General features: G+C 41.5%; 1 protein-coding gene across 9 annotated transcripts in view; it reads left to right on the top strand.

Annotated features, from left to right (window-relative positions):
- The window catches only part of LOC125706611 (zinc finger protein 536-like), a 121,757-nt gene that overhangs the window by 27,792 nt on the left and 73,129 nt on the right, over nucleotides 1–20,836 (top strand). For 4 of the 9 annotated variants that reach the window (XM_048973359.1, XM_048973357.1, XM_048973360.1 and 1 more), the window contains one exon: nucleotides 16,068–16,186. The exons of 4 other annotated variants lie outside the window; for them this stretch is intronic. Coding sequence is in view for 1 of the 5 variants with exons in the window: in XM_048973356.1 (XP_048829313.1) it covers nucleotides 2,472–2,539 (68 nt within the window). In the remaining 4 variants the exon portion in view is untranslated. Of the gene's footprint in view, nucleotides 1–2,455; nucleotides 2,540–16,067; nucleotides 16,187–20,836 lie in introns of all 9 variants that reach the window. One more of the 9 variants, XM_048973356.1, reaches the window with a different exon arrangement.

Genomic DNA, 20,836 nt, shown 5'->3' with positions numbered 1-20,836 from the left:
GCAGTTCTTTCATGGCTAAGGCATAAGCCTATGGGCTTTGAGAGGCTAGAGTACAGCAAACGTCTATTTTGAGGCTGCAGTACAATGGACAGTGCTGATTTGCTGGCTGATTAGGACAGTTCCCACAGCACTGCCAGGTACTCATGCCTGGTATACGACTGCACACAAGCTTCCCTTCTCCTCTTCAGAAAATGTACCCCAGATGGTGATTGATTTTTCGAGTGCTGACATCCCAGCTTGCGAGTGTGTTCCCACCTTCTTTGTGCCGAGCCAGTCAGGCAAACTAACACGATGATGCGATCATCTGCTCCTTTGCCACTATAGGATTGATTGACTGAGCGCGTAAATTTTTTATTTTTTCTACTTTTTTTTTGGGGGGGGGGACTATTTCAGACCCTTTAAAAATAAAAATCCATCAGGTAATAATTTGCATTCCTTTGCGGAAGCATTCACGTTTTTATATAGTTTCGCCTCATTTCAATTGAGCAGTAAATATTACACCTGATTTGTAATAGTCCAGCTGAACATTTTCTGAAGCTTTGCAAATAATGTGTGATTATGGCAACAACTATATGACATTATTACTTCTGAGACAGACATGCTGACTAAATGAGAATGTTATACTTGAATGATTATTATTATTATTTAGTTGTACGATGAGGCTCGTTGTTTACTGGTCAGTCTACATCCCAATGCTCACCTATGGTCATGAGCTGTGAGTAATGACTGAAAGAACAAGGTCAAGAATGCAATCGGAACCAGAATAGGAAAGATCTTTATTGGCCTACAAGTGTACAACGGATTTGTCTTAGGTGGGCCCTCGGTATGACGTACAATATGCAAGACGATGCAAGGCACTGTGGGTCCTTGAGCAAAGCCCTTAACCACCACAGGTGGCTGCCCTACAAAAAAGAGCAAGTTGAGGGACACATAAAGACAATTTAATCAATAAAGTATCTATTATTATTTTATTATTATTATTTATTATTATTAATGTAAAGATGGATTTTTACCCATACGTTTTACAATAGACCAGGGGTCACCAACAGGGTGCCCGCGGGCACCAGGATGCCCCCAAGGACCAAATGAGTCGCCCGCGGACCTGTTCTCAAAATAGCACAACTCGCCAGTGAGCAGCGTCTAAAATTAAGTTTTATCCTGTTGCTATTCTTCTTTAATCACATTTGCATTGATTTAGATTTGAAAATGACAATATCTAAACACAGGCTTTCCCACAGGCTGGTCAGGTTCATTCTTCATGACAGAGTGAGGGGTTCATGGACCTTGACACATAACCTGAGGTGGTTTGAGGATCTAACCAGGATCCCACCCGGTCAGCTCCCACACAGGGTGGAGACCCTGGGGAGACCCCAGGACACACTGGGGGGGTTATACCTCCCATTTGGGTTGGGGATGTCTAGGGCTCCAGAATGAGCTAGAGGCTGTAGCCTGGGAAAAAGTGCTTTAGTCTTTCTTGACGTTGTGTCTGTCGCCCAGCGAAGTGATGGGAAAATTATATGAGATTATTATTGCAAAAAAATGTCTATTAGAGGAAAAAAAAGAAAAGGAAGGCATCTAGTAGATCAAGTTACAACAGTGGTGTGAGTAAGTCAAGCGGGGATAGATTGTTTTGTCCTTAGTTTGAATTATAATGTATTTCCGTTACTATAATGATCCTGAGAGAGTGTGACAGTACAGAACTTATTTGGTACTGTCCCTAAAGCTGAACGCGACTAGCAGCGACCAAGGTTGACAAATGATCAGCTTCTGTCTGTGTGTAAATCTGCACTGGGACACATCAACACGATTAGAGATGATGGGTTTTCATACAACCGAATCAAAGAACTTGGTTTCACCAACTAGTTTTGATGCTGATTTTACATGCTCAGTTGGCCAAAACAGAGCCAATGGGGACCAACCGTGTCTGACCGTGCCACACACATCGGCAAGATAGGCAGTCACCGACTCAGGTCGGCAGCCTGATCCAGATCGTGTGCTATGTATACAGCCAAAATCACTGTACACTATGTACTGGTCAATATTGCAGGGAAAATTGGGCAATAGGAAAACAACAAAATTTCAACCTAGTTCCTTAACAACCGCATTTGCATTGTGTATTCCGAACTGGCACCCAATAGCAAGTGATTCCTTAAGCTCTAGTCAGCTTCTTCCCTGTGCCTAAATCTCAGTGTGATGTTTGAATCAAGCCAGATTTTATTTGTCTCACTCATATGATAGATGGTTTGCGTCTCATATGGCTAAATGCTAACAGGCTGGTCTGAAACTCTAGGGTCACGAACAGCCAGCGTGTTACGACACATGAAACAGAGTAAAGATTATAATGTGACTAATGGTAAAGGTCACTGAATCTTATCACCAGGATCTCGTGTCTGTGTCATGTTCCGTCACAGTTGCAGAGAACCATGGGAGACTTATTATCATTTTTTTTACCCAGAATGACGATCATCTGAATGCACCCACCTACGCTCGGAGAGGGAGCAAGTGCCGCCTTCAGAAATCTCACATGTCAAAGCATCTGGTGCGTTTCTTTTTTGGTCTTTTCTGTTTGTCATGACAAACATTCTCAATTGGATTGGCAACGTTCGACGAGATGCCGCCGGTTTCAGCGCGCAAATATTTCTAAAGAGCTGCTCGCCTTGCCAGTCACTATAGTCTTGTGTCCATCTGTAAGATCCGGCACTTCTTTAGATTTTAACCCTGACTGCCATGGTGCTGAAAGGCAGAGGCAGGGTTCTGGGATGGCACTCTGCCACAAACATTTACGCGTGCAGCTCCCACGTCAGCTGTTCACGGCATGATCTCCACAAAGCAGCTCAGCCGCCGCCATTATCTCTCTCACTTAGAGAGAGACACGCTTATGGATTTTCATATATATTCTTCCTAGAATCATTTCTGTTTTTTAAGTGTCTTATATGGTCCCCAACATAAGCTGTGCACCATCCAAACTCTCAGCAGTGCCTGGAGCCTTGGCGATAAATTCACCTAATCTCTGATAGTGTGTAAAGGTGATACATAATTGGGGCTTGATAAATTTTGCATCGTTATATACATTAATGTTCTAAAGTTAGATAGGCAGTAACAAAAGGCTGCTTGATTTTCAGACTTAGTTGCATCTGAGGGGGAAAATGACCTCATCATTGAAGGGGGAGGACTTGGTGTGCTATCACATTGAAGGATTGTGTTTCACTGCCATTTTGAAAAGTTATTCTATACTTTTCACATCCTCTGCAATCATTTAGCCAATTTATTTCAACAAAATCTGGTTGTCGGTGTCGGCAACCCTTTAGGAACTGACAAGCAGCACATTTGGTATTAATGTCAGCGGTTGTTTTTTCAGGTCTTCCCTTTATTGCCTTTGGACAGGAAGGCTGTGATTGGCTTTGTTCAATCTTTCTGGCAGTCAGCATTACTCTGACATCTGTTCCCTTCCAACCATTTTAACTAATTTTGATCAGAGGGTCTGTGACACAGAAATGCAGTGATAAGATTCTAACACAGGCATGATGATACGCAACGCTAAGCAAGAAAAAACAAAAAAAAAAACAAACTGTTAAAATGAGATGTCGCTTCAAAAAGATACACAGATGGAATATCTGTTCCTGTATCACTAGGTAGTCTTTCATCAGGAGGAGAGTATCCATGTTTTAAAAATATGAAATGAATGAGCTACTAAAATGCTTTCATGTAAAAAAAAAATATAATATTTTAAGCATCGTTGACAAAGGAGAGAGGGCAGAAAAAAATTATATGAAGCATTTAAGAAAATATTTGGTAAAACATGCTGTAATTGGTAATGTTTAAGAATTCGAGAACCTCATCTGTATGACTTTTCTGTAAAACGACTTCAGAAAATGAAAAAAATGACAGGCATAATCTGTAGTGTAGGCCAGTCAACATAATGGGTGAATCACATGCCAATATCGATGACAATCCTGCCTAGAAAGAGAAGTGATTCACACCGAGCATCTGATGATCAAATTATCATGTATGGTAGTCGCTCTTCTCTGCCTTGATCTACTGCATCAATAGTGTGGTAATAATGTAACAGTCTTATGGTCTGGTGGTAATAATAATGATGATGATAATAATAATAATAATAATAAATAATAATAATAATAATAATAAATAATAATGATACTACTACTGATAAGTTTACAGTTTTCAATTTTAGAAATCAGATTTTGTTTTGTTTATTATGAAATCATAGAGATTTTTTTTTGTCATTTATTGTCACACATAGAGTATGCACAAGACATTGGAAACACCACATGAAAAAGATTTCAGTTGCGTACATTTCAGTAACCTGAATAAAAATTACACACGCTGCTAGGTCAGTGATAACAGGCATGAGAGTCTGTGCTTTGACATGTGAGTTTTCAAAGCAACTTCAAGCAAAGAGGCCAAACAGTCAATTCCTGTATTTCTAATACATTAGTAAAAAAAAGCATTCTCAAAAATAATGACAGCATGTGCCAAATGGGCAAATTATATTGCTGAAGACGAAGAGTGATGGCAAGACAAAGCTCACCAATAGGAATCGGCAAACATGTGACAGGTTAGCGGTTAAACACCAGGATGTCCTCCAAAAATATCCAAGAACTGAATCAGTACCTTTATGACCAGGTTTTGACCAAAACTCTACATTCTACATGAAATCCTCGAATTTACCGCACAAAACTTGGACCCCTAAGGAATTTTAAAAAGTAAAATGTGGTGAGGAGACATTTTAACCCTCTTTTCTAATCTTGACTGGTCGCCATTTGTACAAAGCCAAAGGATGCCCTCAACCCCCAATGCCTGTTGGTATGGGCAGCCATCTCATGGGAGTCATTATGGCCAGTAATTGGTCTGCACAGACAGGCAATATGAGGTCATTATAGGGCCAGGTGCTTCCAACACTGTTCCTTAATTATGTTCCCATATTCCACGTTGATAATGCCCTTATACTCACTGCTTAACAGATCATGGAATGGTTTCTTGAATGCTAGGATGTCAGACGTCATCCAAGGCTTCCCAGTCACTTGAGCTAAACATCACGGAATCTTCATGGAATGTTTTAGAGTGAATAATGCAGAGAAGACGTACACCTGCTTTATCCCTCAAAAAAAACTACGCTTTTCTTATTCAAACATTCTCCAGTGTCGCACTGCACATTCAGGATTTGCATGACAGCATTACAAGAATGACTGAAGCTTTTCTCAAGACACAGGGTCAGCCCACTCCTTATTATGTCATGAATATTAATATATTATTAGGTGTTTCCCTTATTTAGTCCGCCCTCTGTTATATGTACTGAATATGGCACTCTTAAGGAGCCCAGCAGCTTTTAGCCATAGACTTCCGTTAAAGAAGGAAACCCCAAGTAGCTCAAAGTGAAAGGCATTTGTACAATACCAGTGAAAGACATCAAGAGAATTTCCATTTGGTGGTGGGAGGCTGGTATGTTGAGGGACGATCGAGCCTCTTGTGCAGTTACACATGCTAGATGATATTAGCATAGCTCTTCGTATCTCATACATATCTGTCTGGCTACTTTTTTCATCGTCTATCTTTTTCTAAGTTCCTCCTTCCATATGAATGACTCAGTAATTCCAATCCCTTGTTAATTTATGTGGATTCCACTTTTTTTTTCCCACCGCAAACTACTTGCTATATACACCTAAAAAAATGACCTTAAAAACAAACAAATAGGAGGCATTTAAATAAAACATTCAATTGTAGATCTGACCTACTGCAATATCATTGGTTTTGTATTTCTAATTGCCTCTTTTTTAAATGATTTATGGCCAGGCTTTCTTCATACAGTCTGTGTTAACGCTGACAGATGACGGCCAACTGCAATGACATATCGAGAGCAAAGTGCCATGCTTGACAGGATTGTGGGCAGGGCACAGTAACATCATGTATGGCAAACAGTGGAATAAGGGCTAAGCTCTAAACTGTTACACACGGTTTGTATTTTTTTTCGTATTTTTTGTGAAATATTCTGAGGGCCTTTTTATAATATGGATCTTACAGTTCAGCACAAGTAGAGAGTGTCCGGGGGATTTCTCCGGTGCTGTTGTCTATTTTCACTCCAGGAAAGAGATGCCATTAGAAAAAAAGCGACCTCATAAATGATGAAAAGTTAATGAAGAAGTAACCTAATGATGTAATGAATATTGTTGCACAAGGTCGTATAGAACAGTCTTGCTGTATAAATAGATGAAGCAGATATATTTTTTTTAAGCTTGAAGATTGTGTGCTGAAGCTTGTTGCTGGTACTGTTTGGTGTTAAACAAGTGATAAAAACAAAATAAATAGAAGACTTACAAGGTTTGAATGATGGGGGGGGGGGGGGTGGGGGGTGGTCTGCAGCCTGGTGTGACACTCGGTCACAATTTTACCGAACGCTATTCCAGAATCATCACCTATTTGCACAGGCTCACTTATTGTCATGTAAACACAAGTTAATTATGATGCAGTGTGTGTACAATGGGAAGTAGGTTTAGTCAGTGAGTGACTGACAGGGTATCGAAATCCCACCCACTGAGGGTGTCGAAAGTCGCGATTTTCTCATGCCTTTCATGCTGTTCAGAATGTGGATGTCGCTGACCTGTTTTGGGGAACTAACTAGTTGAATAATAAAAGTCACATCTGGCTTCGGGGTTACAAATTGCTGCCATTAAAAGTTGATGTCATTTAATATCTATATGACCGTACCACCCTGTGAGGGATTGGCTTTCTGTCCGGGGTAGCTGCTTACTGCGAGCCCTGTGCTGTGTGTGGGGGCTGCTTACTGCGAGCCCTGTGCTGTGTGTGGGGGCTGCTTACTGCGAGCCTTGTGCTGCGTGTGGGGGCTGCTTACTGCGCGCCCTGTGCTGTGTGTGGGGGCTGCTTACTGCGCGCCCTGTGCTGTGTGTGGGGGGCTGCTTACTGTGTGCCCTGTGCTGTCCAGGGTAGCTGCTTACTGCGAGCCCTGTGCTGTCTGAGGTAGCTGCTTACTGCAAGCCCTGTGCTGTGTGTGGGGGGCTGCTTACTGCGAGCCCTGTGCTGTCCGGGGTAGCTGCTTACTGCGAGCCCTGTGCTGTGTGTGGGGGCTGCGTACTGCGAGCCCTGTGTTGTGTGTGGGGGCTGCTTACTGCGAGCCCTGTGCTGTGTATGGGGGCTGCTAACTGCGAGCCCTGTGCTGTCCGGGGTAGCTGCTTACTGCGCGCCCTGTGCTGTGTGTGGGGGGCTGCTTACTGTGTGCCCTGTGCTGTCCAGGGTAGCTGCTTACTGCGAGCCCTGTGCTGTCTGAGGTAGCTGCTTACTGCAAGCCCTGTGCTGTGTGTGGGGGGCTGCTTACTGCGAGCCCTGTGCTGTCCGGGGTAGCTGCTTACTGCGAGCCCTGTGCTGTGTGTGGGGGCTGCGTACTGCGAGCCCTGTGTTGTGTGTGGGGGCTGCTTACTGCGAGCCCTGTGCTGTGTATGGGGGCTGCTAACTGCGAGCCCTGTGCTGTCCGGGGTAGCTGCTTACTGCGAGCCCTGTGCTGTGTGTGCGGGCTGCTTACGGCGAGCCCTGTGCTGTCCGGGGTAGCTGCTTACTGCAAGCCCTGTGCTATGTGTGGGGGGCTGCTTACTGCGAGCCCTGTGCTGTCCGGGGTAGCTGCTTACTGCGAGCCCTGTGCTGTGTGTGGGGGCTGCTAACTGCGAGCCCTGTGCTGTCCGGGGTAGCTGCTTACTGCGCACCCTGTGCTGTGTGTGGGGGGCTGCTTACTGCGCACCCTGTGCTGTCTGGGGTAGCCGCTTACTGCGAGCCCTGTGCTGTGTGTGGGGGCTGCTAACTGCGAGCCCTGTGCTGTCCGGGGTAGCTGCTTACTGCGAGCCCAGTGCTGTGTGTGGGGGCTGCTTACGGCGAGCCCTGTGCTGTCCGGGGTAGCTGCTTACTGCAAGCCCTGTGCTGTCTGGGGTAGCTGCTTACTGCGCGCCCTGTGCTGTGTGTGGGGGGGCTGCTTACTGCGTGCCCTGTGCTGTGTGTGGGGGGCTGCTTACTGCGTGCCCTTTGCTGTGTGTGGGGGGCTGCTTACTGTGAGCCCTGTGCTGTTTGTGGGGGGCTGCTTACTGTGAGCCCTGTGCTGTTTGTGGGGGGCTGCTTACTGTGAGCCCTGTGCTGTTTGTGGGGGGCTGCTTACTGTGAGCCCTGTGCTGTTTGTGGGGGGGCTGCTTACTGCGCGCCCTGTGCTGTTTGTGGGGGGCTGCTTACTGTGAGCCCTGTGCTGTTTGTGGGGGGCTGCTTACTGCGAGCCCTGTGCTGTGTGTGGGGGGGCTGCTTACTGCGCGCCCTGTGCTGTTTGTGGGGGGCTGCTTACTGTGAGCCCTGTGCTGTTTGTGGGGGGCTGCTTACTGCGAGCCCTGTGCTGTTTGTGGGGGGCTGCTTACTGTGAGCCCTGTGCTGTTTGTGGGGGGCTGCTTACTGTGAGCCCTGTGCTGTTTGTGGGGGGCTGCTTACTGCGCGCCCTGTGCTGTTTGTGGGGGGGCTGCTTACTGCGCGCCCTGTGCTGTGTGTGGGGGGCTGCTTACTGCGCGCCCTGTGCTGTGTGTGGGGGGCTGCTTACTGCGCGCCCTGTGCTGTGTGTGGGGGGCTGCTTACTGCGCGCCCTGTGCTGTCCGGGGTAGCTGCTTACTGCGCACCCTGTGCTGTCTGTGGGGGGCTGCTTACTGCGCGCCCTGTGCTGTGTGTGGGGGGGCTGCTTACTGCGCGCCCTGTGCTGTGTGTGGGGGGGCTGCTTACTGCGAGCCCTGTGCTGTGTGTGGGGGGGCTGCTTACTGCGCGCCCTGTGCTGTCCGGGGTAGCTGCTTACTGCGCACCCTGTGCTGTCTGTGGGGGGCTGCTTACTGCGCGCCCTGTGCTGTGTGTGGGGGGGCTGCTTACTGCGCGCCCTGTGCTGTGTGTGGGGGGGCTGCTTACTGCGAGCCCTGTGCTGTGTGTGGGGGGCTGCTTACTGCGCGCCCTGTGCTGTGTGTGGGGGGCTGCTTACTGCGCGTCCTGTGCTGTCCGGGGTAGCTGCTTACTGCGCACCCTGTGCTGTCTGTGGGGGGCTGCTTACTGCGCGCCCTGTGCTGTGTGTGGGGGGGCTGCTTACTGCGCGCCCTGTGCTGTGTGTGGGGGGGCTGCTTACTGCGAGCCCTGTGCTGTGTGTGGGGGGCTGCTTACTGCGCGCCCTGTGCTGTCCGGGGTAGCTGCTTACTGCGCACCCTGTGCTGTCTGTGGGGGGCTGCTTACTGCGCGCCCTGTGCTGTGTGTGGGGGTTGGCTCCAAGCATCCCACCCCTTTACCACACTGTGCAGGATAACCAGATGGACTGATGGGTGTCTCCCATTGTCCAGCAGCAGAAGAAACTTCATATATTTCAAATGATGATTGTCACCCTAATTTACTAATCTGCCAAAAATACCAAACTGTATATAACTAGGAATTGAACTAAAGAATAGTTAGCTCAAGGATGAGATATGTATGATAAGTAATGTTTATCAAAAAAATAAATAAATGAAATGCTAATATCTTTAGAAACACTGTGATTCTGCAGAGTCTGGCAGTTGTTTCAGGGTAACTGCTGGAGCAGGACTTGGTCAGAAACAGCTAGGTGGTCCCCCCTCCCCCTTTATGTAATTGTTAGTGATGACTTGAGCTTCACCTCCATATATAAAGTCAGTGGGATGATCTGAACTCTCATGGGACAGACAAATGGAGGCCAAATGGAGGAAAGGGGAGGAGTGGAGGGAGTGGGAGGGGCGTCCTTCTCTTCCTGGTCAGATTATGAAGCCTCTTTGGTGGGCAGAAGCTCTTTCAGCGATACTAATGGAAGCCGGCAGTGAGCTTCAGCTCGCAGTGTGCTGAGATATGGGAAGGCCTTCACTGTGGCGGGAGTGAACAGGGAAAACACTCCGTAACATCTAAAATATAGAGATTGTATGAACAGAATTATACATCTTTTAGATTTCATTGAGCTTTTTTTGTCATGAATTACACAGTATTCCAGTACAATCACTGTATTATTAGTAACTAATGACTTTGGAGCAGGCAAGAGTTCATTAAACTGAGTGGAGCTAAACAGTGAAATGTTCAAAACATTTGGATTGTTCAGTTTCTTAAAAACACGTTCTTTTTTCCCCCTTTCTCTCTCACAATTTGAAAAAATTACAACGCGTGCATGTTATATACTGTTGATGCTCTGCGAGTTGTTTACATCAGAATGACTGCAGATGTATTTTACAGTTGTGATATTTGGACAATCAGAAGGAAAATAGATAGGCTGTTGAGATTACAGTGAAGTTGCTATTGCTTAAACATCTAGAGGGTATAAATAAATCTCTCTAACTCAGTGGAAAGAACATGAGGACTAAAATTACAACAACATAAGGGAGAATATCTTTAACGTGAAATCATTTCCTCTTCTTAATCAAAAAATGACAGGCCCAGCTCTGAAATTTCCATCTGTACAATCTGCATACTATGGTTCTGACGCCAAGATGTTTGAGTCATATATGTTTTAAGATTATCTGCTGAGACTGGATTTATCCTGGTCTAATCTGAGTGGCCTTTTTCCAGGAGATCAAGTCCCCTTCTTTCCTCCATAATACACGCCCAGGCCAAGTGCAACATAAAAACTGTGCATGACCTTTTGACCCCAAAGTCATGCTTTCAGGTTGTCTAGTACTCACTAAAGATACTCAGGGTGAGTAATTCAGTCTTACATTAAATTAGGTTTCAGAAACAGAAAAACAAAGTAGACAAGTATAGAAGGGCACAAAATGTAATTACACATCTGGAAAGATTTACATTACTCTCCCTAATTTTTTGTCATGTTTCTTGAGTTAAAGAGGTATTTTTTGGCAAATTAGTTACATGAATTAGTACAGTGAATAATGAAATGTATGTCTGATAAATGTGGATTTGACTTAAGCATAAGCTTGACGGGGTCTGTACATATGATGAGATTTTTTTACTGTTATACTTCAGAAGGCAAACTGTAACAATGAATTTAAGTTTTTAACAGACAGTTCTCTTATTAGAACACTTCTTTCACTTTGTGCTGATGGCCCCTCCCCTACTATCTTACAAGTTATTTCTCTGCGTGAGAGGAACAGTAGGTACGCTATCACCACAGAAGGTATAAAAATTGCGATCAGCATGCAGATTTCACATTCATTGTGTGCCTTGCTTCAAACCTTTGCCTTGAAAGGTCTGGTGACCAATAATGTGAATCATTCATGTGAATCAATAATAGACATCTGCTCTCTAATATAATCCACTACAGCTGATTTGGCAAGGAAAATGATAAATTATCAAGCATTGTGCTATATGCTAAATGCTAAATAATATGTATATTTAAATTGTGCGCATGTGCATGTGTGTAAAATTAAGTCCAAAAACATGTTTTTATCTTAGTTTCTTGGAAGAGCGAACGAGTGAGAGATTGAAAGTGAGTATGTGTGAGGGAGAGATGCTTTATTGAAAAGTATAAACTTTTCAAAATGAAATATGAAATAATAATCTGTGTGTGGCCTGTGAATGTTGAGAATGCAAACATTTCACAATAAAGTTTAAACAAACGTTAAACACCTCGCAAAAAAAGAGAAAGAGACAAAAAGACGGCACATTGTGTTAATTATGTGTCCTTGTGGAAACAAAGTAGCCTCTGATATAAAAGATTACTTACCTTTAGAATATACCTGTAAATCAGAGGGAGGGTATTTGTCTAGTATTGAACAAGATGGTTCACATGAGACAAGTAAAGAATAAGAATGTGCAACTTTTTTTGGAGCGATTATGGTGAAAATGTATGAGTTTGACTTGAATTTAAGTGCTTTTTCCTACGTATATCAATACAGACAAATTGGAAACTGTAACAAAATATTTAGTTTATTATTTATGTCATATGAAATATATACCCTGAAAATAAATTACATATTTTTTATATGAAAACAGACATACTAACATTTTCGTAGCTGGGTGGTCAAGCCCTTTTTACCATGTTAACATAAAAATAGGTGAACATCTAGTTTAAAATGCAGGTATGATTATAATCAGGAATTGTCTGGTGATATGTAGGGCTTGCAAAGCTTTTTATTACAAATATTAAACAGTATGAGGTTACTAGCCATCTTTTTTAAAGCTAAACCTGAAGAATATAAGACTTGCTTGTGTTGATCCCAGTTTTGCATGAAAGTAGACTCTTGCCAAAGGTATGTGTCATATCACAGTGTCCTTTGCTTCAAATGCACTATCCTGCAATATATGTTCACAGTTTGATACAGTAAAGGGAAAATGATTCAGTAGCTACCTTTCAAACACCAGCTTTACCCTGACTAACTCACAACATTTCACATGACTGTAGCTAGTTGTTTTCATTTTTATAATTTCCCAAAAGCCTGCAAAATAGACAACAGTGCAAACATTGTTTTGGCTATTTTCTGTGACGCTTCACCATGGGAAACAAGCATAGCTTCTTGTATGGACTGACGTTTTGCACAAAATTCCTCTTACACCAGCATGTGGGCTGATTTCACATTGAAAACAAGTGCAAAATTACCTTTTTTGTCACCAGCTGGAAATGTGCACAAGCATCAGGTGAGACCTTAGACCAATGACATTAAGTCCACTGAGCTGCCTTTCATCTCCATTTAACATTAACTCTTGTAGGATGCGAGAAATATTTGTGTTTTGCAAGGTCAGTGGAGGAATGTGGTTATAATGTATGTTTAGATATGTTTTTGTTCTGAAAGGGATAGTGGGTGATCTGCGTTTGAAGACATCTGGATGCAATGAAATGGCATTTAACTAAACAAAAAAGGAATCTCTCAAGCCACCCAAGTGCACATGCATTTTTGCTGTTCATCCAGCATTTTCAAATGTAGTATATGGACAAATATTTTACTGCAGCAACCTTAAGAATTTCCAGAGAGATCTTTCCAAGGCAGGATTCCACAGTTGCTTTACTTTATAGATAAACATTAATGTCTGCAGTATTAGTACAACTCTTAGGCATGAATGTGAGAGATGTGTATGTGAGCAGTACGTATTTAGTGTCTTGGTAAGTCATACTCAAATGAGGGCACTTGAACATTACTGTCTAAGGATGTGTGTGTGTGTGTGTGTGTGTGTGTGTGTGTGTGTGTGTGTATATATATATATATATATATATATATATATATATATATATATATATATATATATATATAGGGGCGGTGCAGTGGTTAGCACCGTTGCCTCACACCTCTGGGACCCGGGTTCGAGTCTTTGCCTGGGTCACATGTGTGCGGAGTTTGCATGTTCTCCCCATGTCGTCGTGGGGTTTCCTCCGGGTACTCCGGTTTCCCCCCACAGTCCAAAAACATGCTGAGGCTAATTGGACTTGCTAAATTGCCCATAGGTGTGCATGTGTGAGTGACCGGTGTGTGAGTGTGCCCTGTGATGGGCTGGCCCCCCATCCTGGGTTGTTCCCTGCCTCGTGCCCATTGCTTCCGGGATAGGCTCTGTATATATATATATATATATATATATATATATATATATATATATATATATATATATACAGATGTAAAATTTGTTAAAACCTAAGTAAGGGCTTTCTCTCACAATGAACAGATTTGAGGTTGTTGATTGATGAACAAAGCAGCACAGAATCCTACTATGACGTCTGCCTCAGCTAAACTTTATTCGCATTGATGAAATGTGGACAAGCATTTGAACGAGAAGAAAAAAATGCACAGGTTACGGTTTCAGAAGTTTCCATAGTTAAACACTGAAAGATCAATTGTCTGACATTAAGGAAGGACATAAGCAGATAACCATCAATATGCTGAATTACCAATCCAATTAAATAAATATCAGATATTTTGGTACATTTTTGTTTTTCTGCAGTTTTCAGTTTCTCTGGTTCAGATTTGTGGCTACATGATTCTCCAATTGTCTGTAACAGGCTTGAATGCAGAAAGACAAGAAAACAGACCTGCTCACTAAATCTGCAAATAAACCAAAAAATATTTTTTTTGTAATTACAAATTTGCTTTTAAAATGGCAATTATACTCAAATACTGAGTGCAGAAGAATCCAATAAAGGAACATGCACAACGGAAGATGTAACTACGGTAGATTTATTTACTCCTTGGTAACATTTATACAAATAGTCTTCAAGCCTGAGAATCACACATAGGGACCTGCTTTGAATAATAAGCATCGTGAAATCTAATCAGATTTATAATAGGAATTGATTGTTGTGAAGGCAGAAGGGGAATGTGAGGGGTTGACAATAAGCTGAAATTTAAGTGTTAATTTTTATGCTAATCTCCTGCCATCTCCACGTGATGCAATTTCTGCGCAGCAAATATGAAATTGCCTTCCTCCCAGAAAATGTCAGCTTGCCATACTCTCCAAGCTTGTAATTCATTAGCTATGTGTCTATTAGCCTGTGACACAGCAAGCTATGAACACTCAACGCTGCTTCATACTTGCTCTGTGACTTTCGGACCTTATATATTCTAGCCCGATACCTGCAGGTTGGTGGGGGCTTTTATGCATTGTTATATATCTGGCGGTTCTTGCCTTCTGGACAAAGACTATTTAATATAATGTAATGACATTCCTAAGAAGACAAGTGAGGGTGGCAGTGGCAAGACCTTCCAGACTGAAACATATTTTCATTGTTCCCTCATACAACCATTCGATCATTCTTACGCACAAACACAGACACATATAATGCCGACACATAGAAAAGAGAGTGGAATAATAAGCTCCTGTAATTTTTGAAAACCTTTAAACCTCCATGTAAGTGGAAGACTTTCTTTAAGATGGCCGCATCTCCTCTCTCTCTTTCTCTCTTAGTTCGTTTTAATAACCCACTTTTTTGTACCTTGGCGTGTGGATCTTCAGAAGCGGCGCCATTGTGAAATGCATCCAAACAACAGAAAACACGAGTTAAAGGTTTGCTCGTAACTCACATATAGGTCAATTAAATGCACCAACATCTGCTCTTGCTTAACAAATAGCACATAATATTGAAATGTTAATGATGCTTCTTATTCAGGGTCAGAATTCTTCTTCAGCTTTTCTTCTCCCATTATTATCACCACATTTTAATATATTTAATTTATTTTTAAAATCATTAAAGGTAAAAGTTTACATGAGTATATGTGTATGTATGCATTACATATGTACTTTTTTCTCAGCCAGTAGATCTGTTCTGTATGTATGAGCTTGAATATAATAGTGGAAATGCTTCTTTTGCTGAAGTGGCGTAATGTCTTATAAATCAATAATGACACAGATGGACCAGGAATAATCTATTTAAAATGTCTAACAGCAAAATTTGCCTTACAGATAATTAAAGATTTTACTCCGCACATTTATTTGTTTGTGTGCTTTATTGGTGTCCTTTTAGGTAAATGTTTAAGCACTGAGATATGATTTAGCCTAAAAGCACAAATAATGGGGATATAAGCTTTAAAAATTGGGCTATTCTGCATTTGGGGTATAAACCAAAGGCTGTATGAGATTAACGTTTGCCAATAGTTTTAACAATTCATATATATATATATATATATATATATATATATATATATATATATATATATATATATATATATATATATATATATATATTTTATGGGATTCTGATCGGACGTGTAAATATTCCTGAAGGCTTGATTCTCCTTTGCAGTGGCTGGGCTTGATTTAGCAGCAGGAGGAGTGAGAAAATAAAGTGGAGGCTGTCAGAAGTAGCAGCTACTTGGACGGCTGACAAATATAAGCTCTTATTGATCTGATGAAAATAAAAGATCCCACAGTGCAATGCAGCGTTTAGCTTCTTGTCTGCTGCACATCACCGGTGGCCTTGGTTTTGGGGATAGATTTTTCTCTTGCCGCATGGACGGGATTGAATTTCATCTTCAACCTTTTCAGCTGAATTTTCCTTGACCCCTGCGTTTTGCTGTAATTTGCCGCATTTGTTACATTGCACTTGACATCAGGGTCCTGCTCTGCTCCTAACCTCCATCTCTATCTCTGCCCCATTTATTTTATAACAGGGAAGTGGAAACCACCTTAGACTTCATTCCTTGCCACCCTTAATCATCTGTAGTTCTTGCCTCTGTGTGTTCTAACCTCCCTGGCAAACCTTATACAAGAATGAAGTTAGCGTGTTAAGGTAAGATGTGCTCCCTTATTTGGCAGCATTACCGCACCATGTTTTTCCCTAAGAGGTCATTCATTCATTCATTCATTCATTCATCCATGCATCTTCTGTACCACGTGTCCTACACTTAATGTGTTTGATTACTGAATGCTGTAATAATTATACGTACCAATATACGTACCGCACCTTCAATATTCCTCCTACTGGCAACACTGGCAACAGGCTTAGATTGTATGTTATCGTAAAAAAAAAAAATGTAAAGGTATCTGTTTTGTAATCAAAAATACCAAAGCGAAATACAAAGGATATACAAATGTGAAGCTTAGAAATGTACTTACAGCTTATAAACTCCTTTTAAACATTTCAAAACTCCAGCTGAAAGAAGAAGGTAACATACAAACACAAGACCAAACTAGCTTAGTGTTGTTTATGAGAAAACCGGTCTCCACTATAGAAAAATTACACATAATAAAAAGCCCAGACGTAATTAAAACATTATAAATGGTGTGTTTTCTGCTTCAATTTAAACATATATACACCCATAATATCTATAAATGTATATGTTCTTTCTAAATGGTTGAATCTGAAGTAAATGTTTAGTCTCTTCAGACATGCACAGATATATTGTTTGGAATGTTATTGAGTATTACAAGACCTGTGTTTACTAGGTAGGAACTTTAGCATCAATAAATGTGCCTCTAAGACTGTATGTGGGTAGATGTGTGTCACAATCATTCAACTCAAGCCCGCTCTCCTTGAGCATATTGTAAACATCTATCGTCAGTGACAACTATCTAGAGGCAAGACCATGACTCTAAGAAATTCCCAGAGCCCCCGGCACATACAAGATCTTATGGCGTCCTATCAAAACTAAGCATTTCTGTTGTTTGAAAAGCGACTGTCAAAAAATCTGTGTGATTGTGTGAACAGTTGGTTCAAGCATTGTGTTTTGTTTTACATTTAGGTCAACTTCTCGCTTTATTTTTTACTCTTTTTTTGGTATTTTCATGAGATACTAATAGGAAGTTTCTCATTGAGAAAATATGCTATTTTCCCCTCTAAGACTCGCTAGTATCAAAGCCACTTCCATATTATTGAGGACAATAGTCTTTTATCCTTTGTGCTGGCCTCTGCATGCGTCTGCGCTTCCTGAATTAAACTGCTAGTTTCCTGTTCTTCATATGCACGGCCACATCTGGGCATCTTGCTCAGATCCCCGCTCCTTAATAACAATCACCTTCCCTTTCGGTCTCTTCTGATCGTCCTTAATTCACTCTGACAGATAGTGCCTGACAAGCCGGCCGCTCTCCCCTCCCTCCGTGACCCTAACTCAGTCACCAAACTCATATAGCCTGTCATTTTTAATATCCGATTTCGATTTTAAGTTATGTGTATTACCCAGATGATGAAATCAGTGTTTAACTTAATGCAGAATGGATTCTCTCACATTGTGCTCCAAGTGAACTGAGAGAGAGAGAGAGAGAGAGACAGAATGAACTAAGGATATCAGGAACAAACCTTGTTGGTCTGCCTTTGTTTTCTGTTTCAGTGATATTTTAAACATATGTTAGTGGTGGCCTTCAAAAGTTTCTAATGTGGATGCAAAGAGGCGATGTTTTTATCATCATTCTCTCTCGCTGTGTACTATTAATATATTCCAGAACAAGTACACATATTGCTAATGTTACACATTTTAACAGGTATGTGCTTTTGCTTTGCTGCAAAGGGGCTTCCCGAGTCCAGCTTGGTGAAACTGGAAAAGATGCGAAAGTTTATAACAAACAAAAAAAGTTTAGCAGTTTTCATCACTAGAGTATTTATGGTCATCATTACATTCAGGGAACAAAGAAATTGTGGTTAAATGCACAGCTGCAAAGTCTGTCTTATTCTTCCATAACAGACCAGTTTAGTTATCCATCAATCTGGTTGGTGCACTTAATGTCTTTTAATCACCTCTTTTTTTTGATGACATGCTTTCTAATGGTTTTTATAAATATTGAATATGAGAAGTAGACATATATAGTAGATATAAAAGTAAAATAAGAAACGCTAATGTCATACACGAGTTACAGACCACATGAACAGTTTTGCATGCAGTATTTTTTGGTACCGTAGGGTGTCAAATCCAATTTATCAATCCATATTTCTACATTTTTCTTCCTATGCCACTTTTATACCTCATCAGAAATATTAACTGCTGGGATGTATATATTTCATTATAGTGATAACATGTTGCACTGCACACTTGGAATGTCCTGTCCATGTAATTTATGTAGGATATGTGGTGAAATAATGCATTTAGATAGATAGATAGATAGATAGATAGATAGATAGATAGATAGATAGATGGATAGATAGATAGAACAGAATGCAAACACTTGGCGTGAATTCAGCACAAGGATGTTTCGTGAAAAGACACTGAGAGCATTACAGAACCCAATTATAAATGAGGCAAACTGAGAATGATATATTCAACAAAGTGAGTTGGAATTCAGAGAAACATTTATTCCAAAACATTATTGGCATGGAGCGCTGAAATAAACACAAATGCCTGTGCTTAAGAGCCATGCTCTGTCTTTTGTCTTTTCTCATCTTGGTGTAGCTGAGAATATTTATAGTTCTCTACTGCGATGAAAACATGCAAAGCTTTGGAGACAAAGCATGACTGCAGCTTGTGGCATGTGCATTTATTAGTGTTAATACACTAATGTTACGTATCTGTGTTCAGGCTCTATGATTCTCTGTGTACCTGGACCATGGGACAGCTTATAATCTAAAGGCATTTGTTAGTGGCTGACGGTTACTATGAAAGCCGAAGGTTTGCCTTTGCCTTTGCCTCAGGTCTACAGAAGACATTCCTTGTTACCTGAAGCTCGGTACTGGGTGAAGCATTGCCTGCTGTTCTTGGTTCTAGCATTATTGTCAGATGAGTTCAGCTTTCAGATGTTCAGCCTTCCCCGATCCGCCACTCTGGAATGAATCCATTCCAAATAAGTGAGGTTTACGGGATGAACATTTTCTGTTTCCCAGATAAGCACTAGACAGTAAACTTTTAGATATCTGTGGCCTGCACTGCAGCCTCAGTGCTACTGAAAGGTCCAGGTCTGACACATCTCTCTCCCCCCTTTTTTCTCTCTCCCCCCTTTTTTCTCTCTCCCTCCTTTTCAGTGTTATTTCCTTGATTGTTTTTTTCAGGGTCCTGGGCCAGACACACAATCTTTTATTTTTAGTCTGTGTCTTTGTTAAAACTTTTTGTTTTTTGCCCGCTTTTTATTTCCAGGGAGAATCCATCAAAGTGCTTCGTCAGGAAAGAAAACAACAGCAGGGCTCTTTATACTCCATATTCAAGGGGATAAGAATTTTGAGGACACTTGTGTTTTTCATGGCTGGTCTTATGATAGTTCACTGGGTCCTCAGCGGCTCCCTTTGTCAACTGTCTTACTGTCCCTGCGGCCCTTTGCACCTCCATTGTAGTTCAGTCACCCCCACCTCCTATTTTTGATTGACTTCTTTGCAGATTTGTTTGGGCTTCTCTGAAATTTTCACACCAACTCGCATCTCCCTCTTAAGCATGTTTTTATAAGCTTCATTTCCTGAAAACTTTAAATGCTGTTGGTGACACAAATTCTCACATCTAATGTACATTTTTCCTGGTCTGGTCGTATAAAGGTTACACTTTAAAAAATGTAGTGATACATTTTAATAAATCTCAGGTTATTGTAAAGCACTGACATGACAACCATCTTTAAAGATGTGAACTTAGTTATTAGTGATTTGTATGCAGTTCTTATCCATTGAGGAATTACATGCAGGTCCGTAGCCAGATCACTAAAATGCACACACTCTAGACGTCTTGTCACTGTCCCTGATGTGATGTATAGTTCAGTCTGGCTTTTTTTCTGAAGTACTTTAAATATTATATGAAATTTAAGAATGATATAGGAATGTTCATAATGGACTCGGTTCTCTAAAAAAATCCATGATCCGTTTTGAATAACTCACTGTTCTGACTTTTTAAAGGTAATAACAGGTAGTCTGTGCATTACAGGGTGTGTGCTGTGGATGTCAGCAGCTTAGATGATGCCTGGCCAATTTACTCTGCAACCTCCATCTTTCTTAGACTAAAATCGCTATTTGATCATGATTATTCATGTGCATCCACTGGACATTTATTTCTGCTCATTTCCAGCAGTAACACTGCACTAGGTTGATTAATATAATATTGTTCTTTGGACTGACTATTTTTGAAGAGTCTCTGTGCTGGAAAGCCGATGGAGGAAAATGATCTAACCTGGACAAAGGGAGTTACCCTGATTTGCTGAGCTAGACTTCAGCTTTATAGACGTAATACACTTTGAAGTTTTCTTTGGATGGAGTCCTACAGGTGCTCCAAACTTTCTGAAATGACATGAAAAGGAGCTGTGAGGCATTTCCACAGACACTAAACTCCACAACACTTAGGGGAAGATGTGGCTAGCGGGCAATTTGCTGTTCTTACATATGTAAATACATAAGTATCATTAAAGTATAATGCAACACATTGATACACACACAATATTCTTTTTCATTTGAAATATTTCTGTACTATAATAATAACAGATTCACTGTATCAGAATAGAAGTTTATACACATGGATATATATCTTTTTTCTGAATTTTTATT

Source organism: Brienomyrus brachyistius, chromosome 13, assembly GCF_023856365.1.
Source record: "Brienomyrus brachyistius isolate T26 chromosome 13, BBRACH_0.4, whole genome shotgun sequence".
NCBI classification, from domain to species: domain Eukaryota; kingdom Metazoa; phylum Chordata; class Actinopteri; order Osteoglossiformes; family Mormyridae; genus Brienomyrus; species Brienomyrus brachyistius.
The sequence above is the reverse complement of the archived record's forward strand: the minus strand, read 5'-3'. Positions and strand labels throughout refer to the sequence as shown.